This window comes from Coturnix japonica, chromosome 14 (genome assembly GCF_001577835.2).
Source record: "Coturnix japonica isolate 7356 chromosome 14, Coturnix japonica 2.1, whole genome shotgun sequence".
Lineage (NCBI taxonomy): Eukaryota > Metazoa > Chordata > Aves > Galliformes > Phasianidae > Coturnix > Coturnix japonica.
Genome location: NC_029529.1, coordinates 11,695,522 through 11,714,598, shown reverse-complemented (window position 1 = coordinate 11,714,598; position 19,077 = coordinate 11,695,522). Strand labels below are relative to the sequence as shown.

The following is a 19,077-nucleotide window of genomic DNA, read 5'->3' as shown; positions in this document are numbered from 1 at the left end:
CTGCAAGTCTCTTTTTCTGGTGCAAAAGTGAGATGGGACACACTGCCAAGGTCGTGCAGTGAGGTGGCAGAGATCACTGACGGAGATGAAAGAGGAGATCTAATGAGCTCCAGTCCAGCGCATCTTACAGCAGATTCAGTTACCTTACCCATCAGACTGCAGATAAATGGTGTACTAATGGCCCTCTGCTACACTCACCTTTCAAGATAATGCTGAGGTGGCTGCCTGCCCAACCTCCCCATCCTGCAGCTGTTAAATTAGGCACTCGTACCTAGTTTTGGTTGGTTTCATTAGGGAACAAGAGATCCCAGCCCACAGGTTGGAACTGAACTTCTGCTCTGTGTAGGAAGAACACAAAAGAAAGCCATCAGGAAAGGGATATGTGACCCCCAAAGCTGCTGGGCCAACAGCTGACCCTGCTGGTACTCCTCAGTTACATCTTTGTGAGTGTCTCAAACACTGTTATGTCCATCTACATGGACTGCTTTCATCTCCTGCCGTGGCTCATGAAACTCTCATTGATTCACATTTTAACAGCTCGGTATGACCTGCAGGACCCATTTTTAGCCAAAGAGCTCTTCCTCTCCTTGCTCAGTGTGGGGCTCTCTTACACAGGCATGGCATGTTGCGACAGCAGCAGATCCCCAGCACTTTATAAGCAAGCTATGATACCACAAATGAGGACAGAATCCAGCTGTCTAAGAGTACCAGGAGAGGCCTTGTGTAAATGAAACAGATCCTGTTCAAATGACATGTCCTGTGTCTGCTTTGTCCCTTCACACATTCCCCTTCTTGCCTCTCATAAGGAGATGTTGCCCTGTGATGCACTGAGCTCTGCCTGACCCCGCTTACCCAGGAGCAAGGATGACACAGGTTTGTTACTCTGGGTCACTGCAATCAGTATCACCTCCAGGAGTGCATCTCCAGTCACATCATCCCCCAGCACATCTCTGGAAAGGCAGCAGTTAGTAACAATGCTACTAATAGGAGAACGGAAAGTTTTCTGTGCTTGAAGCAGTGGCACATGGAACATGATGAGTTCAAAGGAAATAATGGAAAACAAGGAATGTGGCTGATTTGGAAAGCATACAAAGTTTGACACCAGGAGCCTGATAGGAACCTGCGTGGTTTCTTTTCCAAAGAGGTTGCCAATAAGCTGGGGACACAGGATTGCGTGGGCTTTGTGAAAGGTTTATGACTTCCCTGCTCTTCTGTAGTCACACAGCTCAGGATGCACAAAGTACAACAGCCCTGCACCAGAATCTCACCGTTTCCAACCTTTGCCATACATGAGTGTCAGCTTCATTGTGGTTGGGCTTGGGCACGTTTACCCCTGCCAGGCTGTGACCCACAGTGAATACTTTATATGCAATCTTCTTTTTGGGACATTAAAATATGCATCACTTGGCTATGGAGGGAGCATTGAGTGCACTCCCTAAGCACAAAAACAATCCCTGCTGGGATGGGACTGTTCCTGCTGCTCTGTTCTGCTCCAGTACTCAGTTCTGTACCCACACTTTGAGACAATCCCATCATTATTAGTGTTGGTAGCAAAACCCCCATTGACTGCCACAAGAATCTTCAAGCCAAAATAATCAGGTCAGCAAGACCTGAAGGTGGAAGAAACACACCTGAGGCTGCGTCTGTTTTCTCCTCTTTTGTTTCATTGTGGCCTTTTATACATCCCATAACATGCTCTTTTCCCATTAAGTCTCAGGTGATGTTGGGTGTACGTGATGGCACAGCACAGCTGCAGACCTGCTCCTTCCCAAAACCATATTGGCACTGTGCTCTGGCAGGTGTGGAGAGCAATGGATGGAGACATTGCCCTCAAACAGAGCCTGCAGCCCAACACTTCTGTTGTATCTGTTGTATCTTGTATCTGCCACACAAACTCCATGGGGACGGGAGGTGCTTTCCCAGACACAGCACAGACCAAACTGGTGAGACTGGGTTTGGCTCTGTGCACATCTTAACCGTCTTATAGCATTCCCCCTGCCTATATAACATGAGATGGGAACCAAGCCCTAGGGCTGAACCCACAGGTAGCACCGGTAACTGCTCCTGAAACAGGGAGCACTGGGGAGCAAGCTGTAAACTACAGCAGACCCCAAAAAGATGAATACTGTTTAAAAGCATCTTCTTCCAAGGAGGATCCTTGTGTGTGATCCAAAGAACAACGTTTCCTTTTAAAAGAAGTCTTTTAATTTGCATTCTGAGAGTTGTATTCAAAAAAAGTCACAAGCTATGAAAGTAAATTCAATTGGAATTTCACACTGGTTATTAATCCGAGAAGCTCCAGCACAAAGTTCCTTGTTTTAGCAGTGCAGTTTTATCTTTGATACAGTGGATATCAGTTATCACCATGATTTTTCCTAGGCCTGTATTGTAAAGCTATAAAGGATGCCCTGAACCCACACAAAGGAAAGCTAAAGTAACTGTAACTTGGTGTAACAGCTAGAATGCATCCCATTCTCCTGCTACTCCTGTATGTATCTTGCTGTGAGCTGTCAGAATAGTTAGAAATGGAGTTAAAAATGTAGCAGAGCAAGATATTCACCCCAGAGACACTGTGCACAGTGACTGCAAGCATAACCCAGCTCAGAAAGCCAGCACCTGCTGAGCAGCACGTTCATTTTATTTGCCAGTATTCACCTCAGACCTCTCCCATGTCCACTGCTAACCACGTACAAGCTTGCATCACACCGATGTAGCTCCCAGGTGATTCTGCAGGCTGTTATTGAGGTGCGTTTGTGATGTCTGGGTTCTGCAGGGAGCACTCAGTGCTCAGCAACACGTGGGCACCAGTTGCACACAGACACCCCCAGCAGCTTGCTGGGATGCTGCTTCTGTTTCAAGCATTGCAGCTGAGATAAGCTATACAAAAAGAATAAAAAGAGAAGTTCCTATCCCAAGACAGCTAGCACGCTATGGATTAAGCTGCATTGATGACAGCCACTAAATGTGCTTTGGTTTTTCGTATGAAATACCAAAAGGAATCTGAGTCCCTTGAGTAAGTCCGTGCTCCTCTTACTACCCAGGATCCAAGCTCTAAAAGGCTGCCAGTGAAATCCAGGCTTGTGTAACCTCTTGAGAATAGTTTTCCTATAAAGCTGCAAAACCAAGAGCAGGTAGCCTTGTATGATAGCTCAGAGGTAGACGCGCAGGGGGAGGTTGCTGATAAAGTCTTGGGTAGCAATCAGAAGGAATCAGTCTCATGTTAGAAAGCTTATTTCTCTCTCTGGGCTGCCTGGAAGCTGAAGCTCCTGCTGTGTGTCCTTGCCATCTCCCAGCACAGCAGCTGCATGCTGTCACAGTCCTGAACATGAGCTGCTTATGGGAGATTTATGTTGGCTTTGTGGGCAGCTCCTTGGTTGGGCTCGGTGGCTGCGGCTGGTCACCCTTGTTCTGACTTGGAGGAGGTGGCCATGTGGTCTTCTGATGGAGATGGCTGAAATGAAAGAGTGTTTTTTGTAACATGGGAAAAGGATGCAAAAGATAAGATGAAGAGTTTAGGATGGGAGGTGGTGGCCCTACGTTGTGAGAGGAGAGATTCAGGCGGGATGTTAGGACAAAACTGCTCTCTGAAAGAGCAGTGAAGCATTGGCTGCCCAGGGGGGTGGTGGGGTCACAATCCCCACTTGAGGTGTTCAAGAACCGTGGGGATGTGGCACTGAGGGACACAATTAATGGGCATGGTGGGATGGGTTGGACTTCGTGATGATCTCAGAGGTCTTTTCCAACACAGATGGGTATTTGATTCTATGACTTGCTACTGACTGGAGAAAAAATGAGGCCGTGGAGCTCTCTATCAGATGATCTGGTTCAAAGTCATCAAGGAAAAAAGTAGGAGTTATGATGTGGAAGGTAAAGAGCAAGACTGGGTTTTGACACCTACTCCTTGTAATTTGGGAACCCCTCGGCAGGCAGGCACTGGTCCCTGTCACATGGAGAAGCTGCAAGCATAAAAACCAAGAATAAGTAAAGGGTTAGAGAGGATGTCCAATAGAAGCACCACTGCTACACCACCATAACACACACATAAATGAAGCAGGCACTCTGGAAATGTTAACATGCTCATCTATGAGGAGCGCTTCCCAAAGGCTACTGCTATTGTCCTTGCATCTTGTGCTCTGAGAAGAGGCAGTGCAGGAAAGGCTGTGCCAGTGTGCCCAGTTGGTGAATGGCATTGAAGAGTAAGGAGTGGGCACACGTTTGGGGCTGTACCCTCACCTGATCATGACAATGGGATTATAAGCTCTTCTTTTGCATGGAAAGAGACAAGTAGGGTCAAATAACTGCTGCTAAGAAGCATCTGTGGGTCACAGCTGAGAACCTCAGGCTGGAAAATTAATTCAGATGCTTGGTGACTGATTTTCTCCCCTTTGCAGCCATGAGAGTGGAAGGGAACCTGGGCTGCCAGACCTGCATGCCAAGGAAACAGGGAGATTTCTCTTCCCCTCTACTCAGTATTGCTGCACTCATGCCAGGATGGTGAAAGAAGTTTTTGGTTCCCAGTTCAAAGCTGCTGAGATAAAATTCAGCAAAGGCAGCCCTGGGGCTCAGAACCTGCAAGAGGAGCTTGAGGAGGGCGGAGGGAGCTGAACTCATTTAGCTTGGCAAAGAGGAGGCTGAAAGGCAATCCCACAGCACTCACTTCAAGGGTAATTACAAAAAGATGTTGAAGCCAAACTCTTGCTGGCAGTGGCAGACAATACAACTGGGGGCAACAGCCAGAGGTTGCACCTTGGGGAGCTCAGACTAGACGTTAGGAAAATCTTTATCTGCATGGAGCACAATGCAGCTCGGGAAGATGTTATTTAGGGAGGCTGTGGATCTCCTTTTTGGAGGTGTTTAGGATGCAGTTGGCTAAAAGCATTGCAGATCTGGTCTAGTGTGTTGGTCCTCCCTAGAACAGGAGATCTGACTGCTGATCTCAAGGAGCATTGTTCCTTTCATAGCGTTACTATGAGTCCATAAAGCCATCCTCCTTGCTCCCAGTTTCTTTGCAGGACAAGCACCTTTCCTGTGGTCCGGGGCACAAGCCACACTCTTTTTGACTCTTTAGATCACAAGTCTGATTGTCAGATCCAGCTACAAGTCATATGGGTACACAGAGGGCAATTACATCTCAATTAGCATGAAAGAATTGGGAATGTCCATGGGAGACTTAGCTGGTACAGGAGAAGAGGATGGAGGTTGGTGGAAAGTGTAATTAATGCTAACAATTAGCATCCTTGTGACTTGCTTGGATCTGGGTTTCTCCAGTCAGCTTAGTGCTTACCGTCCTTGTTGGAGAACATTGGTGCAAGCAGCTCTTTAGCTTCTGATAGCAAAAGGTCAACAAGATCTGAAGATGGAAGAGATGTATCTGAGACTGCGTCTGTTTTATCCTCTTCTGTTTCACTGTTGACTCTTACAAATACGGAAAGTGCCATCAATACTTCTATCATGGAGCAAGCACTGAAAATCCTGGCCAGCTTCTTCTGAAGGATACTTAACTCTGCATGACTGCATTCAGGGGGCATTGCCCCTCCAACCCTCAGCATTACAGGAGTCTCTTTCAGATATGCTCGTGTTGTTACAGGTAGAGATTTAAGATACACTATTACTTTGTTCAAATTTCTATATATATATATTTTAAGGATCCCTCAAAGTCTTTTATCCTTTATTACCATAGGAATAACCATCTTGGAAACCTCGCCATCTTAAAGAATTGCTTCCCCTTAACATCCCTCTTACAGATCAGCTTTCTTTAAGGGGCTGCCATTACCAACATGGCCCTGACCTTTCTACAGGTGAATCAATTTAAAACAAACGAAAGCAAAACATGACCAGAGTTCCCATAATAGAATTCTGATACGTTTCCTCCAAGGGTTAGAGGAGCCCTGACCTTCCTTTCTGCAACCGTTCCTGAAGCTAAGAGTCACGTTTGCTCTTTGTTTCCACTCACTCTATCAGTTTCCATAGCTGCTGATAGAGAAGTACATGTCCCTAAACCCAAAAGAGTGATTTATATTAGGAAAAGCAGGTGAGTCACAACTCTGCTTCATTCAAACAGCTTGCTAAGGGATTGTGCTAACAGGAGCAGCTTAACCACAGGAGTGCTTCACCTAGTCATTTCTCCCCCAAAACAGAGGCAAGCTGCTCCCAAAGCACCAACAGAACTGCAGCCCCCAGAGCATCATTTCCCAATGGTTTCCTTCCCAAAGTGACAGCATAGGTAGGTTCTGTGTGAATCACCTTCCCCTTGGAAAGGTCAGAAATATGAAATGTTCCTGGTCTGCAGTTCCCAGGAGCCATCTCCTACCTTTTCTCATCCGGTAGGTGACCGGGTGTGCTCAGGACCTTGTGAACATTCTGCCATAAAAGAAAAGCAAAACAAAACAAAAAGGTTTCAGACTTGTAGGAACGAATAATTCCTGAGAACAAACCCCATGGGCTTCTGCTGCTGATCAGATTTAACATGACAGTAATCAGCTTCTCCTTATTCATTGCCCTTGAAGCAAATATCTCAAGGCCTTTTGCAGCACAGGCAACGTTCACAGCCCATGCAAATACACAGACACTTCTAAATGATGCGTTTGAATGCCAGCAAATAAAGTATACTGAACACAGCATAAAAATACTCTTTCAAAGAGTGGTTTGGCAGGCTACATTTCAGCAAGGCTGTGATCATGGCTACCAAACCATCCCTGCTTTCTGAATGATACCCACACATATAATTTCCCCCTGTGGTTAGTGAATGCTCAGATAGTACTGAGGGATGAGCTTCCACTGAGCCTGGCCTTGAATACTTGCAGGGATGGGGCATCCACAGCCTCCTTGGGCAACCTGTTCCAGTGCATCACCACCCTCTGGGTGAAAAACTTCTTCCTAAGATCCAACCTCAGCCTCCCCTGTCTCAGTTCAAAACCATTCACTTCCTTTCTCTCCACCAGGAGGTGGACTATGGACCAGGAAATGAGCTGGAACTGCAAAATCCCTCCTAAGGAAAGAGGCCGCAGTAATGCAGCTCAGCACATCACCTGCACAAACAGGAGCAGTTTCCTATTGCAGATCTCCAGGCGCTTCCGTGAGACTTCAGATTTCCGTAGCTGACCATCAGCCAGGGACAGCTGCCTCTTCAGCTCCAGGATGTCCTCCTGCCCAAGAGAGGAAGGTGATGAGGACCCTCCAGCCCTGGCTTTGACCAGCTCACAGCATTTGCTATAAACAGAAACCTCAGTCCTCTTGGAACGAATGGTGTGAGCTGCACAGAATATAGTGCACACCCAAAGGCAGTGCTGGCCTTGTAGAATACAGCAAGTGATGTATACACTACCATGACTTTCTACTTTATAGGGAGAGGGTGGAAGCTCCTGAGAAGGATCAGGAGCGCTGTTCAGCCCTGTCTCTGTGTGTATCTGTACTCCCAGGCTCAGGAGTTGCATTACCTCTATCTCAGCGACGTGTTTCGCTTTTTTCCCTGCCAGCTGCATCTTCAGTTCTGCAATTTCAGCTTCCAGCAAGTGGATCACTTCCTCGTAGTCCTGCTCTGCGCTGTGTGCCTGTCTCTGCACCACCTCAGCCATCTGCAGCTTGCTGTGCAGTGTCCGGTTCTCCGAGAGGAAGCCCAAGGCTTTCTGGAAGCAGTGAGAAGCAATGTGAATGCACTGCATCCCCTTTCTGGGTCAGGGAGGACCTGAGCTTCTGTTAAAAAGAAAGAAGAAGAAAAAATGATCAACAGTTTGTGCCACATCCAATGAGGCAGCTCATCACCCACCTGGTTCAGCCTCTGGAGCTCATCTTCCATCGACTTCTTATTGCTCTCCATCTCTTTCAGGAGAGACTAAAGGAAATATCGTCACCAGATTAGAAGCAGCAAGTGATAGGACATCCCCTAAAAGGGATCCTGGTCTTTTAGTGAGGGGGGAGAGGGAGTTGAGGACCCACTCTGGGGTCTACATGGAGGAGAGGTCCCACCTTCAGCCTTCGGACTTCTTGCCGCAGATCGGTCATCTCCATCTGGAGCTGCTCCATCTCCTCGCTGCCGTTGCAGCTCAGTGAGTCAAGGGTCTGCATGCAGAGGGTAGAGGACAGGCAGCGTTAGGCACCACTGCACCAAAACCAGTGAGTTGTGTTGCAGGTGTATTGCTTTCCATCCCCAGAATAGCTGTGAATCAAACTCATTTGGGAAAAGAGATGGCATTTGTAGGAAGAAAATGAAAAGGCGCACTAAGTAATTCAACGGGACGCTTCCCCTCCACTCCAGAATTTGAGTCTCTGATCCCTCATTAAGGCAGACTGCTCTTTCATGGATATCTTCATCTATCTGAGATCAGCTTTCCATGATGCTTAGAGAAGTACCTTAGTTTTTGTCCCATTGTATGCATAGACACATAGGATGACCTGGGTTGAAAAGAACCACAATCCTCACCCAGTTCCAGCCCCCTGCTGTGTGCAGGGTCACCAACCAGCAGCCCAGGCTGCCCAGAGCCACATCCAGCCTGGCCTTGAATGCCTGCAGGGATGGGGCATCCACAGCCTCCTTGGGCAACCTGTTCAGTGCATCACCACCCTCTGGGGGAAAAACTTCCTCTTAAGATCCAACCTCAACCTCCTGTCTCAGATTCAAACCATTCACCCTTGTCCTATCACTGCCCCCCCATGTAAACAGCCATTCCCCCTCTTGATTATATGCTCCCTTCAAGTACTGGAAGGCCAACCTAAATCTTCCACACCCACCCCTGCACAGCCCCACAGCATCAGCTCCTCAGGAGCAGGGCTGAAGGACATGCACTGACCGGGGAATGGAATGCTGATGTATCCAGCAGACTGGCCACCTCATGCTGTGTGAAGAGCACAGAGCTGGAGTCCAGGCCAGCCTCATCCAGCTCATCCTGCATCACATCCCTGAGTGCTTGGAGGAGGTCTGAGGGGAAAAGGCAGGAGAGAAATGAAAGAGCTTGGGGAAACCCCTTGGCTGCCAAGAGTGGGATTAGAGACACTTATAAAGATACATACTCTAAATATATATGTAATTCTAATTAAGAACCATGCATTAGAACACTGTGGATTTCAGTTATAAACATTTGAACCAAGACAGCATTTCCCTGCCCCAGCCTGCCTGCTGGTGCTCCTTCTGACCTAAGCAATGCAGTCCAAACCGATGGCTTCAGCACTTTGGAGCAACATTGAATTGATGGGGGTGAACATCAAGATTTGGTCTGCATTCAGGTGCAGTGGGGAGGAGGCACTCTTGGTATCTGCTGCTTATTATAACTACTTTCAGTCTACATCTGGGCTCAATTGAATGTTTCTGCCCAGCCCGCTGCCTTCCAGCAGCCATCTCTCTCTTCTCTCAGCCATCACTAAGGCTGCACAGATGCTCAAAGCCCACGGGGAGCTGCCTGCTCACCTCCATAGGCCACTGTCCCCTGTGAGTCCGTGGTCAGGCTCTGCCGCAGCTGCCTCTTCTTCTCCTCGGTCACCTCCAGGCCGAGGTACTGCAGAACCTGCCGCAGGAACAACAAGCACTTAATAGAAAAATACTAAATATAAGGAATGCTTTGAAGCAGGTGCTGAGAGAACACAGTGCTGGGTTACTCTTGGAAGCAGCTCCAGGCATCAGCTGTTGCAGGAGCAGGGTTGGGCTGGATTTCCAGTCTCTCCTTTCCTACAGCTGTACAGCAATGCTTGTTCCAGGAGATACGTTCACAGCTCTCCAAGAACATGTTATGCAGATGGCAAACAGATCTGCAGCTATTAAATGGGCAGGAGCTTTATTAAATGCTTGGAGCTCTTTCTCTTGCAGCCTGAACCGTGCTTGGGATTGAGAGGATAAAAACTATTCACAGTGTATTTCCTGAGGCAATGGAGAGACATTCAAATACTTTCCCTCTTCACTGCACCTATTGCTCTCATTATGAGGATGCTCCTGCAGATATTTATCAACTCAACCCCTGGGCACTGCACAGAGGTGGCTAAACCTGTGCAAAAACCACTTTGGTGCCAGAGGCAACGACTAAAAGACTTTAAAAGACAAATTCCGGCTCAACAGAGAAGCTGGGAATGAGCTGGGATTGAAGTTGAAACTGCACCTGTGCCTCCTACTCAAGGGTCCCACATTCCACATGAGCGTCCCCACCGTGTCACCCTATAGGAGATACAGCAGCCACCCCTCCCAGTGATGGGTTCTGGAAGGGAATGCCAAGAGCCCAAGCTCCTCACACTGCAGAGAGGCTGGTTTATAGCCAAGGTAGAGACAATCCTAAATCCCTATCTTGGAGAACAGGAAGTAGGAGAGAGGATGGGATAGAAGAAAAGGAGACAGGGGAGAAGGGGGAGAACAGAGGATAGAGGATAGGAAGGGATAAAGGATAGAAGAGAGGACTGAGGTTAAAGGATAGGATAGAGTATGGAATGGGATAAAATGGGATTGGTTGGGAGAGAAGATAGGGGGTAGAGGGTATAATAGAGGGTAAGATAGGACAGAATAGAGGATAGAGGATAAAGGATTGGATAGAGGATGGGAGAGAGAACAGCGGATAGGGCAGGGGATGGAGGGCAGAGGATAGGATAGGGGTTATAAGAGAAGAAGGGAGAGGAGGAGAACACCGCAGCCCGTGTGCGGGCAGGAGCCGAGCCCCGCGCTGCCGGGCGGTGGCAGCAGATGTCCGCCGGAGCCCCGCACTGCCCCTAAAAACAGCAGCGCCCGGAGTGGGGAGGAGGGACGTGCACCCCAAAACCAGAGCGGGGAGCACGACCCCCACGACAGACTGCACAGCCGAGGGAAGGCAGTGCTGGGGGCTTTGGGGCTGCCTGCAGCGCTGGGGGGTGGCCAGGAGGAGCTAAGTTTCTTCCAGTGGCTCTTAGCACACAGCTGGGATGCTCACCACACCCTGCTCTCCCTTTTAGATCTCCTAAAACTGGACACAACCTCCAGCAAACTCAACTGAAGAGTCGAGATGAAGGGCTTTTCCAGAATCTTCAGCAACGATTGGATAAATTAACTGTAGCAGGTGAGCAGTGCAATGCCACCATGGAACCACACTCCTGAGCTGTAGCCCTGGGTGGCTACAGGTGAGAGTAAAGGGGACTAAAGCAGCAGCAGCCCCTGCTTGGTACAGAACGGGGTGTGCTGGTTAGAGCACTGATCAGGCACAGCAGCTTTATTCTGTGCAAACATCCAGGCTGATTCCTTCCGACCATTCCTTTTCAGTTTTGCAATTGGGAAGTGACACAGTGACCTCAGTGCTAACACCTGGTGCAACTCCCCCATAACCAAATGCAATATCAGTGCACAATGGAAAGTTCTCTACCAGTTCCCAGCTGAACACCAGGTTTTGCTGTGTCTACTCTCAGCTCAGGGCCAGATTCCCAGGCTGTGTGCAGACCACCCACCCACCGTCAGTATTCAGCACAGGGAGGGACTGGTGGCACATCTACATCCTGGATGTTCTGCACAGAGCACCCCAGGAGGGTGGGGAGGAGATGCCACTTTGGGACCATGCACTCACCAGCTCCAGCTTGCCATCCTTGAGGCGAATGTGAGGATCCAGTGCTACTTTGGGTTTGGAGCCCGTGGCTGCTCTCAGGCTGGGGGCTGAGCAGGGTGCTGAAACACCAGGGGGAAATGTTAATGGAAGAGGGCTTGGATAGAGGAAAGAAGTGCCTGTGAAGCAACGTTCAGGTTACATAAAGTAGAATGTGGATGCAGCAGAACACAACTAAAGAGCAGGATTTGTTAAATCTGGGCCCAGGCCTGCAAAAGGCCTTGGGCTCCTTTCCCAGGCAGGCTGATGGGGTGGAAGTTGGATGCTGAAACATCCCTGTAAGAGGAGAAAGGGCAGCAGTGTGCAGGTTGATGCTATCTCAATAAGGGGAAAACCCTCTGCTGACAGCTGGCTGCTCCCTGCAGGTGCTGTCCCCAAAGCTCATTGATGGTGCAGGGCATAGATAACACTGCTATGGCATTTGTGCTCCTTCATCCCTGGGAGAAACCCCACAATTAAACCATGTCCGTAAGTGACAACATCCCCTGGGAGAAGCTCAGGGTGGCTCTGCTCACCCTACAGCATGGCAGTCCCTCATTGTGCCAGCAGCACAGGATTCTCCCAAGGGCCAGTTCTTTTTTCCTGCCTGAGATCTGCTTTACAGACTGGGCTCCCATCTCTGGCCCAGCCTTTCAGTGGTGCCCGACAGGCACAAGCCTCATCCTAATCCTGAGATTCATCTGCTCTGCTAATGGCAGCAGCTGGAAAGCAGGAAGAGGTAACACATGGGGCTGCTGGATTGGCCACTGGCACTTCACTCCCCAAGTTCAAGGGCAGAGATGTTACCTTTGAGCATGGCTAATCAGGATTAGCTCAGCAAGGCTCTGCTGTCAGCACTGGACATGCGGATATCCAGGCTGTCTGCTGGGCTCCTACCTCCAGGCAGCCCTGACCTGGGCTCTGAGCATGGCTTACTGCTCTTTCAAAGCCACTTGTCTGCTTTCAGGGGTGACAACACCAACACAAAACCTTTCTCAGCACTCAGCACAAAGCAAACGTGTGCAATAAAATCCCCCAGCTAAGGCAGGAAGCCATGAGGTCATCACTATTTTGCTCCATGGCCTGGGGGTGGTTTGCTCCCCATCGCCAGGAGCAATGACTGCTGGCTGTGGCCACATAAAAGCCTCCCTGAAACCAAGGCTGTGCCTGCTGTGGACTCACTGCCATGGTAAAAGCCCACCTTTCCAGGTAGAAGTAACCTCTGTAACACAAGGATATATGGGATCTTGCTGAAAGTAACCTTCCCAGGCCCCAGATCATGGGTGTAAATTAGGCTCCCTGTGATTCCTTTATGGAAAGGTGAAGCTACATGGGGATCTGAGCTCAATCCCCCCCCACCAGTCCCCTGGGGCTGTCCCACCTGATTACCAGCTCACAGTGGGCTCAGAGCATGGGGAGGAAACAGCATGAAAAAGCAAGCAAAAATGAAGCCTGGACTTAGTGAGAAATCTGACAGTCTCATCTAGAAGCAACTTTGATTTGAACACCTGAGGTGAACTCTTTGTTCCTTCCCATCAGAAGGCAATGCTGCCTGCAAGGATCTTTGCACCTGGGCGAAGGTGCTGCTGCAAACAATCCCATGGGACAAGCACTGTTTCCTATTGCCAGTAGGAGACAGCACTCCTCCAAACCTCTTAGTAAAAACTTTTGCTATCATGGACAAATCAACACAAGCATAACAACGACCTATTGGGTGTACCACCTTCCCTCTCTACTACTGGGGTCAGTGTCGTTATCACAACATCAAATTACACTACAGTAATATAAATGCTGCTGGAAGTGGATCTCATTGTCCCCAGCACTGAGGAGCCACAGCTGTGCTTGTGGCCAACACAGATCTAACGAGGAGCAGGGCTATTACCTGAGACAGTGAGCTCTGGTGGGCAGATATCTGGTGACAAAGAAGGCACAGGAAAATGGTTTTCATGTCTGCTCTAGAAAAAGAAGACAAAGAAGGTATAGAGAATCACTGAGCACAATCTGGAGGTGTAAATACAGAGCAGAGGAGCTCAGAGGGAGCAACCCAGCTGTCCCTGAGCCATCCCAAAGCAACTGCACATGGAAAATGTGAATTCATCTTTGCTCTAGCTGAAATTAAGAGCTGAGGATGAGTTTGGCTTCTTGAGCTTTCTCCATAGGGGTTCTCCTTAAGCCCCTGTGCTCAGAACACCGCTGAGTTCCTCATTATGACCATGGTCACCCCAAACATAACTCAGAATGAGTGTGACAGGAAGCAGAGCTGTGTGCCCACCCTTTCTCGACTATCAGCTCATGGGCTGAAGCCTGAAGATGAAGGGAAAGGAGCCACAGCCCAGCTGAGCTGAGCCATCATTAGGGGTTCCATCTTCTAGCAACAAAGCGAGGGAAGGAGAAATGTAATTCCAGCCAGAAGTTTGTTTTCACATACATAGAATTACACAAGCTGGATGATAAAGGTATATTTATGTGTATATATAGGCTAAGGCCAACTTTCATAAGCATGTCTGCAGCCTGGCACAGCCAAAGGCAACGTGTGCTTGGCATCCTTGTGAGTCTGTGTCTCCACAGGGTCTGGAAAGGAAAACCTTTTGGGAATGATGCTCATACAAAAGGAAACATCATCCAGCCTTTTCTTATGGTATTTGAGGTGGAAAAGGGCGGGCGATACAACAGGCATTGCAACAATCCAGGAAAGGAATGCTAACTGCACACAGCCCAGCCACAGGCCTAAATTATCGTGGCGGATGCATGGTTAAATCCTGTATCACTGTGCACAGCTCCAGCCCTCACCTCAGCAAACACAGCGTAGAGCAAGGAAGCGTGAGCCTGTCTTATCATTAAGCTGGCAAGGAGCAGTCATGGGCTGCTTAGGAATGCTACAGGTTTGTCCTCATCAGAAGTCTTTAAGAACAAAGAGCTGTTCCTGCCTTAGGTAGGAAACTAGATCAAACTGACTCTCGTAATCCCTTCCAGCCCTACGGTGGCTTGGGAATGAGATGCAGGTTGCTATCCAGGCACTGCTGTTTTTTTAAACCTGACACTCCTGAAACAGGTCTGGATGGAAGCTCTGGAGACAAAGCTCCTGTCATTTGCCCCAAACCCAAGACAGAAGACACAATATTTCAGCTTTAAAATACCCAGTTGCAAAACAGAGACGTATGCGTCAATGCTACAGACTGTTCCCAGTCCAGAAAGAGCGCTATAAGGTCCCTAAAAAAGGGGTTTTGTTGATCAAAGGAAGATCACAGGACTGTGGTCTCAGACCTGAATTTTCAGCCTACCTCTGGGGACCTCACGTGGACCTTCAGTCTGCAGGAGCTCAGCCCATTTCCCACAGCCTTTGGTGGTGGTGGCGATGGGATGTTGTTATGAGGTGACAGTCCAGGATGTAACCGTCCCCTTCCAGGAATAAAGGCCACTTCTGTGTTTCCCTCATGTCTGAAAGAGCAACAAATAGAGACTATTTTAAGAATGAATAAAGCACAGCTGAAATTTGTGAAACTTTTGTGCCCGTGGTTCTTTCTACAGGGCAATCTCACTGAGGCCAATGGAATCCACACCAGCATAGGGGATCTCCACCAGCCAGGTTGCTTGTTTGGGCTTAAGTTCTAAACCAGAACCCTTCTGGGCAGCGATATGGGATATTCACAAGGACAGAGCATTGGGAAGCTCTGTGTTATACTCTGTGGGGGTCTGGGCTGTCAAATTTTCTTTGGGTCATGGGCACTTTGAAGTGCCATTCAAACACAAACAGCCTTCTGCTTCCTGAAGCCAAAGGTTGGCAGGACATTAAGGGTTTCTCCCCAGGACTGTTACACTGTGTTGATGACAGGAGATGTACTGCACGCCTACCTGAATTTGGCTTTTGCAATAATTTTTCTGGCCTCTTCCAGTGTGCTGCCCACCAGAGAATCTCTGTTGATAGCAATGAGTTGGTCACCGGGTCGGAGCCGACCATCCTAAACAAAGAGAAAAAGCACTGGGAAAGAATGTCCCTCTGCCCAGCACCTTCTCCTGCAGTACAATCTCCATTAGTCTATGTAATGCATTATTCATCCCTTTGCTTCAGAACAGCTAAAGCTTCTAGAACTAGCTATTCAGAGGCACTGAGGGTTTCTACACTGACTTACCTTGTAGCAGTCACCATCTGGTGTAAGTTCTTGGACATAAACCATGGGTCCATCAGGCCTGTTGGCTCCACCGCTGACCATCAGCCCTAGGCCAGAGGACTTTGCTATAGAAATACTCTGGATTCCTGATTCAATGGAGCAGCTGCAAGGGAGAGAGGTTAGCAGGTGACTCAAGGTGACCTTGGTTTATTTCACCACGTCTCTGGATGAATTTGGCCTGGTTCTCTTCAAGCATAGGGTCTTTTCTGCCTCTGCATCTCTTTATCAAAGCCATAGCATGGCCTGGGTTGAAAAGGATCATAATGATCATTCAGTTTCAACCCCCCCCTCCATGGGCAGGGTCACCAATCAGACCAGGTTGCCCTGAGCCACTTCCAGCCTGGCCTTGAATGCATCCAGGGATGGGGCATCCATCCACCCCACGTGGGAGGCAGGAGGTGAAGACACCAGTTTCACAGCAGATGTTGTTTATCATTATGAAGATAATTGCCTTGCCTAATCCTGAATGTGGGGAATACCTGTTTTCATTTAAAGAAATGCGCTTTAAAAGACAGAAGAAACTAAACTTTTAGCCAGTATAGATTTTGCACCCTTGTGCCCAAAGCACACAAAGAATTAATGAGGTTATCATTCAAAATCCAACCTAAATCACCAGACAGATTGGCTGGCTAACTACTAAGCATCCATAGCAGGAGTCAAAGTGAAGCTCACTGTGTGCCTCCTTAACCTTATGAAAAATCATTGCCCTAAGAAATGCAGGGGGTTAACTGAGGAGGGAAGATGCCTGCTTTATCCAAACCAGCTGCCAAGGAGATGAGCTGGCCTCTCCTCTGAAAGGGTCTCTCAACTCTGTGCAAGCAGCTTAAACCTCTGGTGCCAAATATTTGTGCTCTGCAAATCCCTAATAAAGGGTTGATATTTAGCAAGAGGATTTACTGGTTCTGCAGAGAGGCCTGATTCTCCACAGCAGCAGCAACTTGACTTGTTTACAGTGTCAAAGGAAAAGGAGCTGTGGGCCCTGGGGACCAGCGGTCCCAATTCCAGCACCGCTGACACCCTTTGCATTGTGCGTCTCTCGAAGGACAACCCCACACACCCTAGTGAGGAGACTCGGCCAAAAACAAGCTCAGCCTGCCCAAACCTCTGACCCTGCGAAATATGAAAGGGCCGGATGACCACATGAAAACACACACTCCAGGAAACGCTCCCAAGGCCAAAGGACAAGGTGTCTGTAGGTGGCCATGGCTCACTGTCTCGCTGTGCCATGTCAGCGTGCCAGGAGCAGGGCAATGGGAAATGTGCTCTTCAGGCACCTTGTGATGGCAGCAGTGGCCTCACAGAGGTGCTCAGTGGGGTTTGGAGAGGTGATGGGCACCGTCCTCACGGTTGGTGGGATGCCACAACTTCTCCCCATGTTTCAGAGGGGAGGAAGATGAGTGGTTGTGTGGTTAACCAGAACCCAAATGTGTTGACCATTTTGCTGGGGAAGCTTTTCAGCTGTTGGGGTACAGACTTGCCAAGAAGAGGAGAGCTACTGCTGTGACAAGGACAGCTAGGGGACACTCTGGAATTGGTGTTATAACAGTAAACTATCACGTTGATTCAATAGTACAGAAGACATAAAGATGAACAAGCCATCCTTTGAACACTATAGTCATGTTAGTGTAGTTTTTCTACCCAAAACAGTACTAGATATATGTTGGCATCTTTCTGACCAGCAAGTGGTCTGGAGCTTCTCACTTTTTACTGTACATACATCACTACCCCGTGGCACAATGGGGCCTGGCTGTACTTACTGTGTGTGGGGTGCATGCGCTGGGCTGCCGACAAAGGGGCCGTGGGAGCTGGCTGGGCTCAGCAGCAGCGGGCTCTGGGAGCGTGAGGAGGAGCCTGAGGATGTGCTTTCCAGGTACCGACCTAAAGAGGAAGGTTACAATCAGTTCAGGGAACAGAAAATCTTCAGTACCACCCTCCTGCTTTGATATCCTCAGACATCACCTCCTCCAAGCCTTCACCCAAACCAAATCAGACCAAAACACACTCAAAATAGCACTGAGACAAAGAAAACTCTATTGACAGAGGGTTGAAGGCAGCCATGGAGCTGCTGGTGCTGGTACTCACTGCCACCATGTAGGACTGGTGAGCTCCGTGCGGAGCCGGTGTTGCTCTGGGAGCCAAACTTCTCCAGCAGCTCTGAGAACTCTCTCCTGGAAAGGAAAACATGAGATGGGTCAGCAGCTGCTGACCATTTCCCACCCCGCTATGTGACAGCAGTGCCCTCACTCTGTGACTTATTACCAAGCCCATAGGGCTGGCTCCCTCCAGCATTGGAGGGCAGGAAGAGCTTTCTCACACCTAAAGCCTGCAATCTCAAGAGGTTGCCTTCATTAATGCTTTGCTGCCAGGCTGAAACTGAAAACACCCAAAGGTCCTTGCTGAGCCTTGACTGCTCGTGTATGAGAGGTGTTGCTTTGCAACCTTCCTTTCAGCAAGCAGAACATGTGGAGATCTTAAGCCATTAAGACCCACCATTAGCCACGTTTACCAGCTCTTGCATCATTTCTGTAATCCTTCTTTGAGCTGCTGTGAGCCTCTCACATCCGTTCAGACAAGGGGGCACAGATAAGGGGATGCTGGGGTCAAGCACCAGCCTCATGCACCCATCCATGCTGCGTCTGTTCTTTGGGCAAGGCAGCTGCCATTGCTCTGCTCCTGTGCCATCCCCTCCCTTCATAACCCAATGCTTCCCAGCCAAGTCAACCTTCACTCAATGAGAGAAGTCCCAGGGCTGACTCATTCCTTCCAGGTGTCATTACAGCCAGAGGAGAGACCCTGAAATTGGTGCTTCTGTGGCAAAGACAGCGTTAGGTGTCCGCTTTGAAGGCAGGAGGGAATCCCCATGGGAAGGCGGCCGGCTGACGGCGCAGCCACATGAAAAGCCAAGCAATGAGCAGCCAGTTCTCACAACTAACAGCCAGTCCTGCCCAGGACACAACCTGCAGGAAAGCCACTGCAGCAGCAGTTTCCTCACCGAGCAGCCTGCTCTTGCACACCGACAGACGTTGTGTCATTGGCACGCTCTGCCATGGTAGATGCTGTGCGTTATTGGCCAGGTTAGAGTCAACAATATAAAACGATGAGTGAATCATCAGCTCCTCAGGATCCTGCTGGAAGTGTTCTCAGTAATTTAAGCCTTCCCATTAACAACCAGCTCTCTACCTGACTTCAAAGCACAATGCCTGCCTTATCTTGTATTGCCATCAGATGTATGCCTTAATCATTCCTTTTAATGCTAATTTTAAATCCAAGTATCACAGAACACTTAGTGGAACGTCTCAGTGAATCCAGATATTTTGCATTGGCACTGTTGTCTCTGTCAACCAAACCTATGACCTTAAAAGAAGGCAACTGGTTTGTTCAAGAACCTTGAC

At 48.9% G+C, this 19,077-nt stretch overlaps 1 protein-coding gene across 3 annotated transcripts in view; it reads right to left on the bottom strand.

Annotated features, from left to right (window-relative positions):
• Nucleotides 1–2,182: 2,182 nt before the first annotated feature.
• Nucleotides 2,183–19,077, bottom strand: part of LOC107320997 (syntaxin-binding protein 4-like) — a 32,586-nt gene continuing 15,691 nt past the window's right edge. For 2 of the 3 annotated variants that reach the window (XM_015877454.2, XM_015877455.2), the window contains exons 6-22: nt 17,768–17,853; nt 17,443–17,563; nt 15,647–15,788; nt 15,369–15,475; nt 14,798–14,954; nt 13,399–13,471; nt 11,502–11,599; nt 9,401–9,497; nt 8,787–8,914; nt 7,966–8,058; nt 7,766–7,831; nt 7,437–7,625; nt 7,029–7,145; nt 6,311–6,360; nt 5,285–5,415; nt 3,899–3,956; nt 2,183–3,451 (exon numbers count right to left, since the gene is read on the bottom strand). In XM_015877454.2, coding sequence (XP_015732940.1) covers nt 3,346–3,451; nt 3,899–3,956; nt 5,285–5,415; nt 6,311–6,360; nt 7,029–7,145; nt 7,437–7,625; nt 7,766–7,831; nt 7,966–8,058; nt 8,787–8,914; nt 9,401–9,497; nt 11,502–11,599; nt 13,399–13,471; nt 14,798–14,954; nt 15,369–15,475; nt 15,647–15,788; nt 17,443–17,563; nt 17,768–17,853 — 1,819 coding nt within the window. In that variant the 3' untranslated portion in view covers nt 2,183–3,345. The remainder of the gene's footprint in view (nt 3,452–3,898; nt 3,957–5,284; nt 5,416–6,310; nt 6,361–7,028; nt 7,146–7,436; nt 7,626–7,765; nt 7,832–7,965; nt 8,059–8,786; nt 8,915–9,400; nt 9,498–11,501; nt 11,600–13,398; nt 13,472–14,797; nt 14,955–15,368; nt 15,476–15,646; nt 15,789–17,442; nt 17,564–17,767; nt 17,854–19,077) is intronic. The other variant, XM_032447698.1, reaches the window with a different exon arrangement.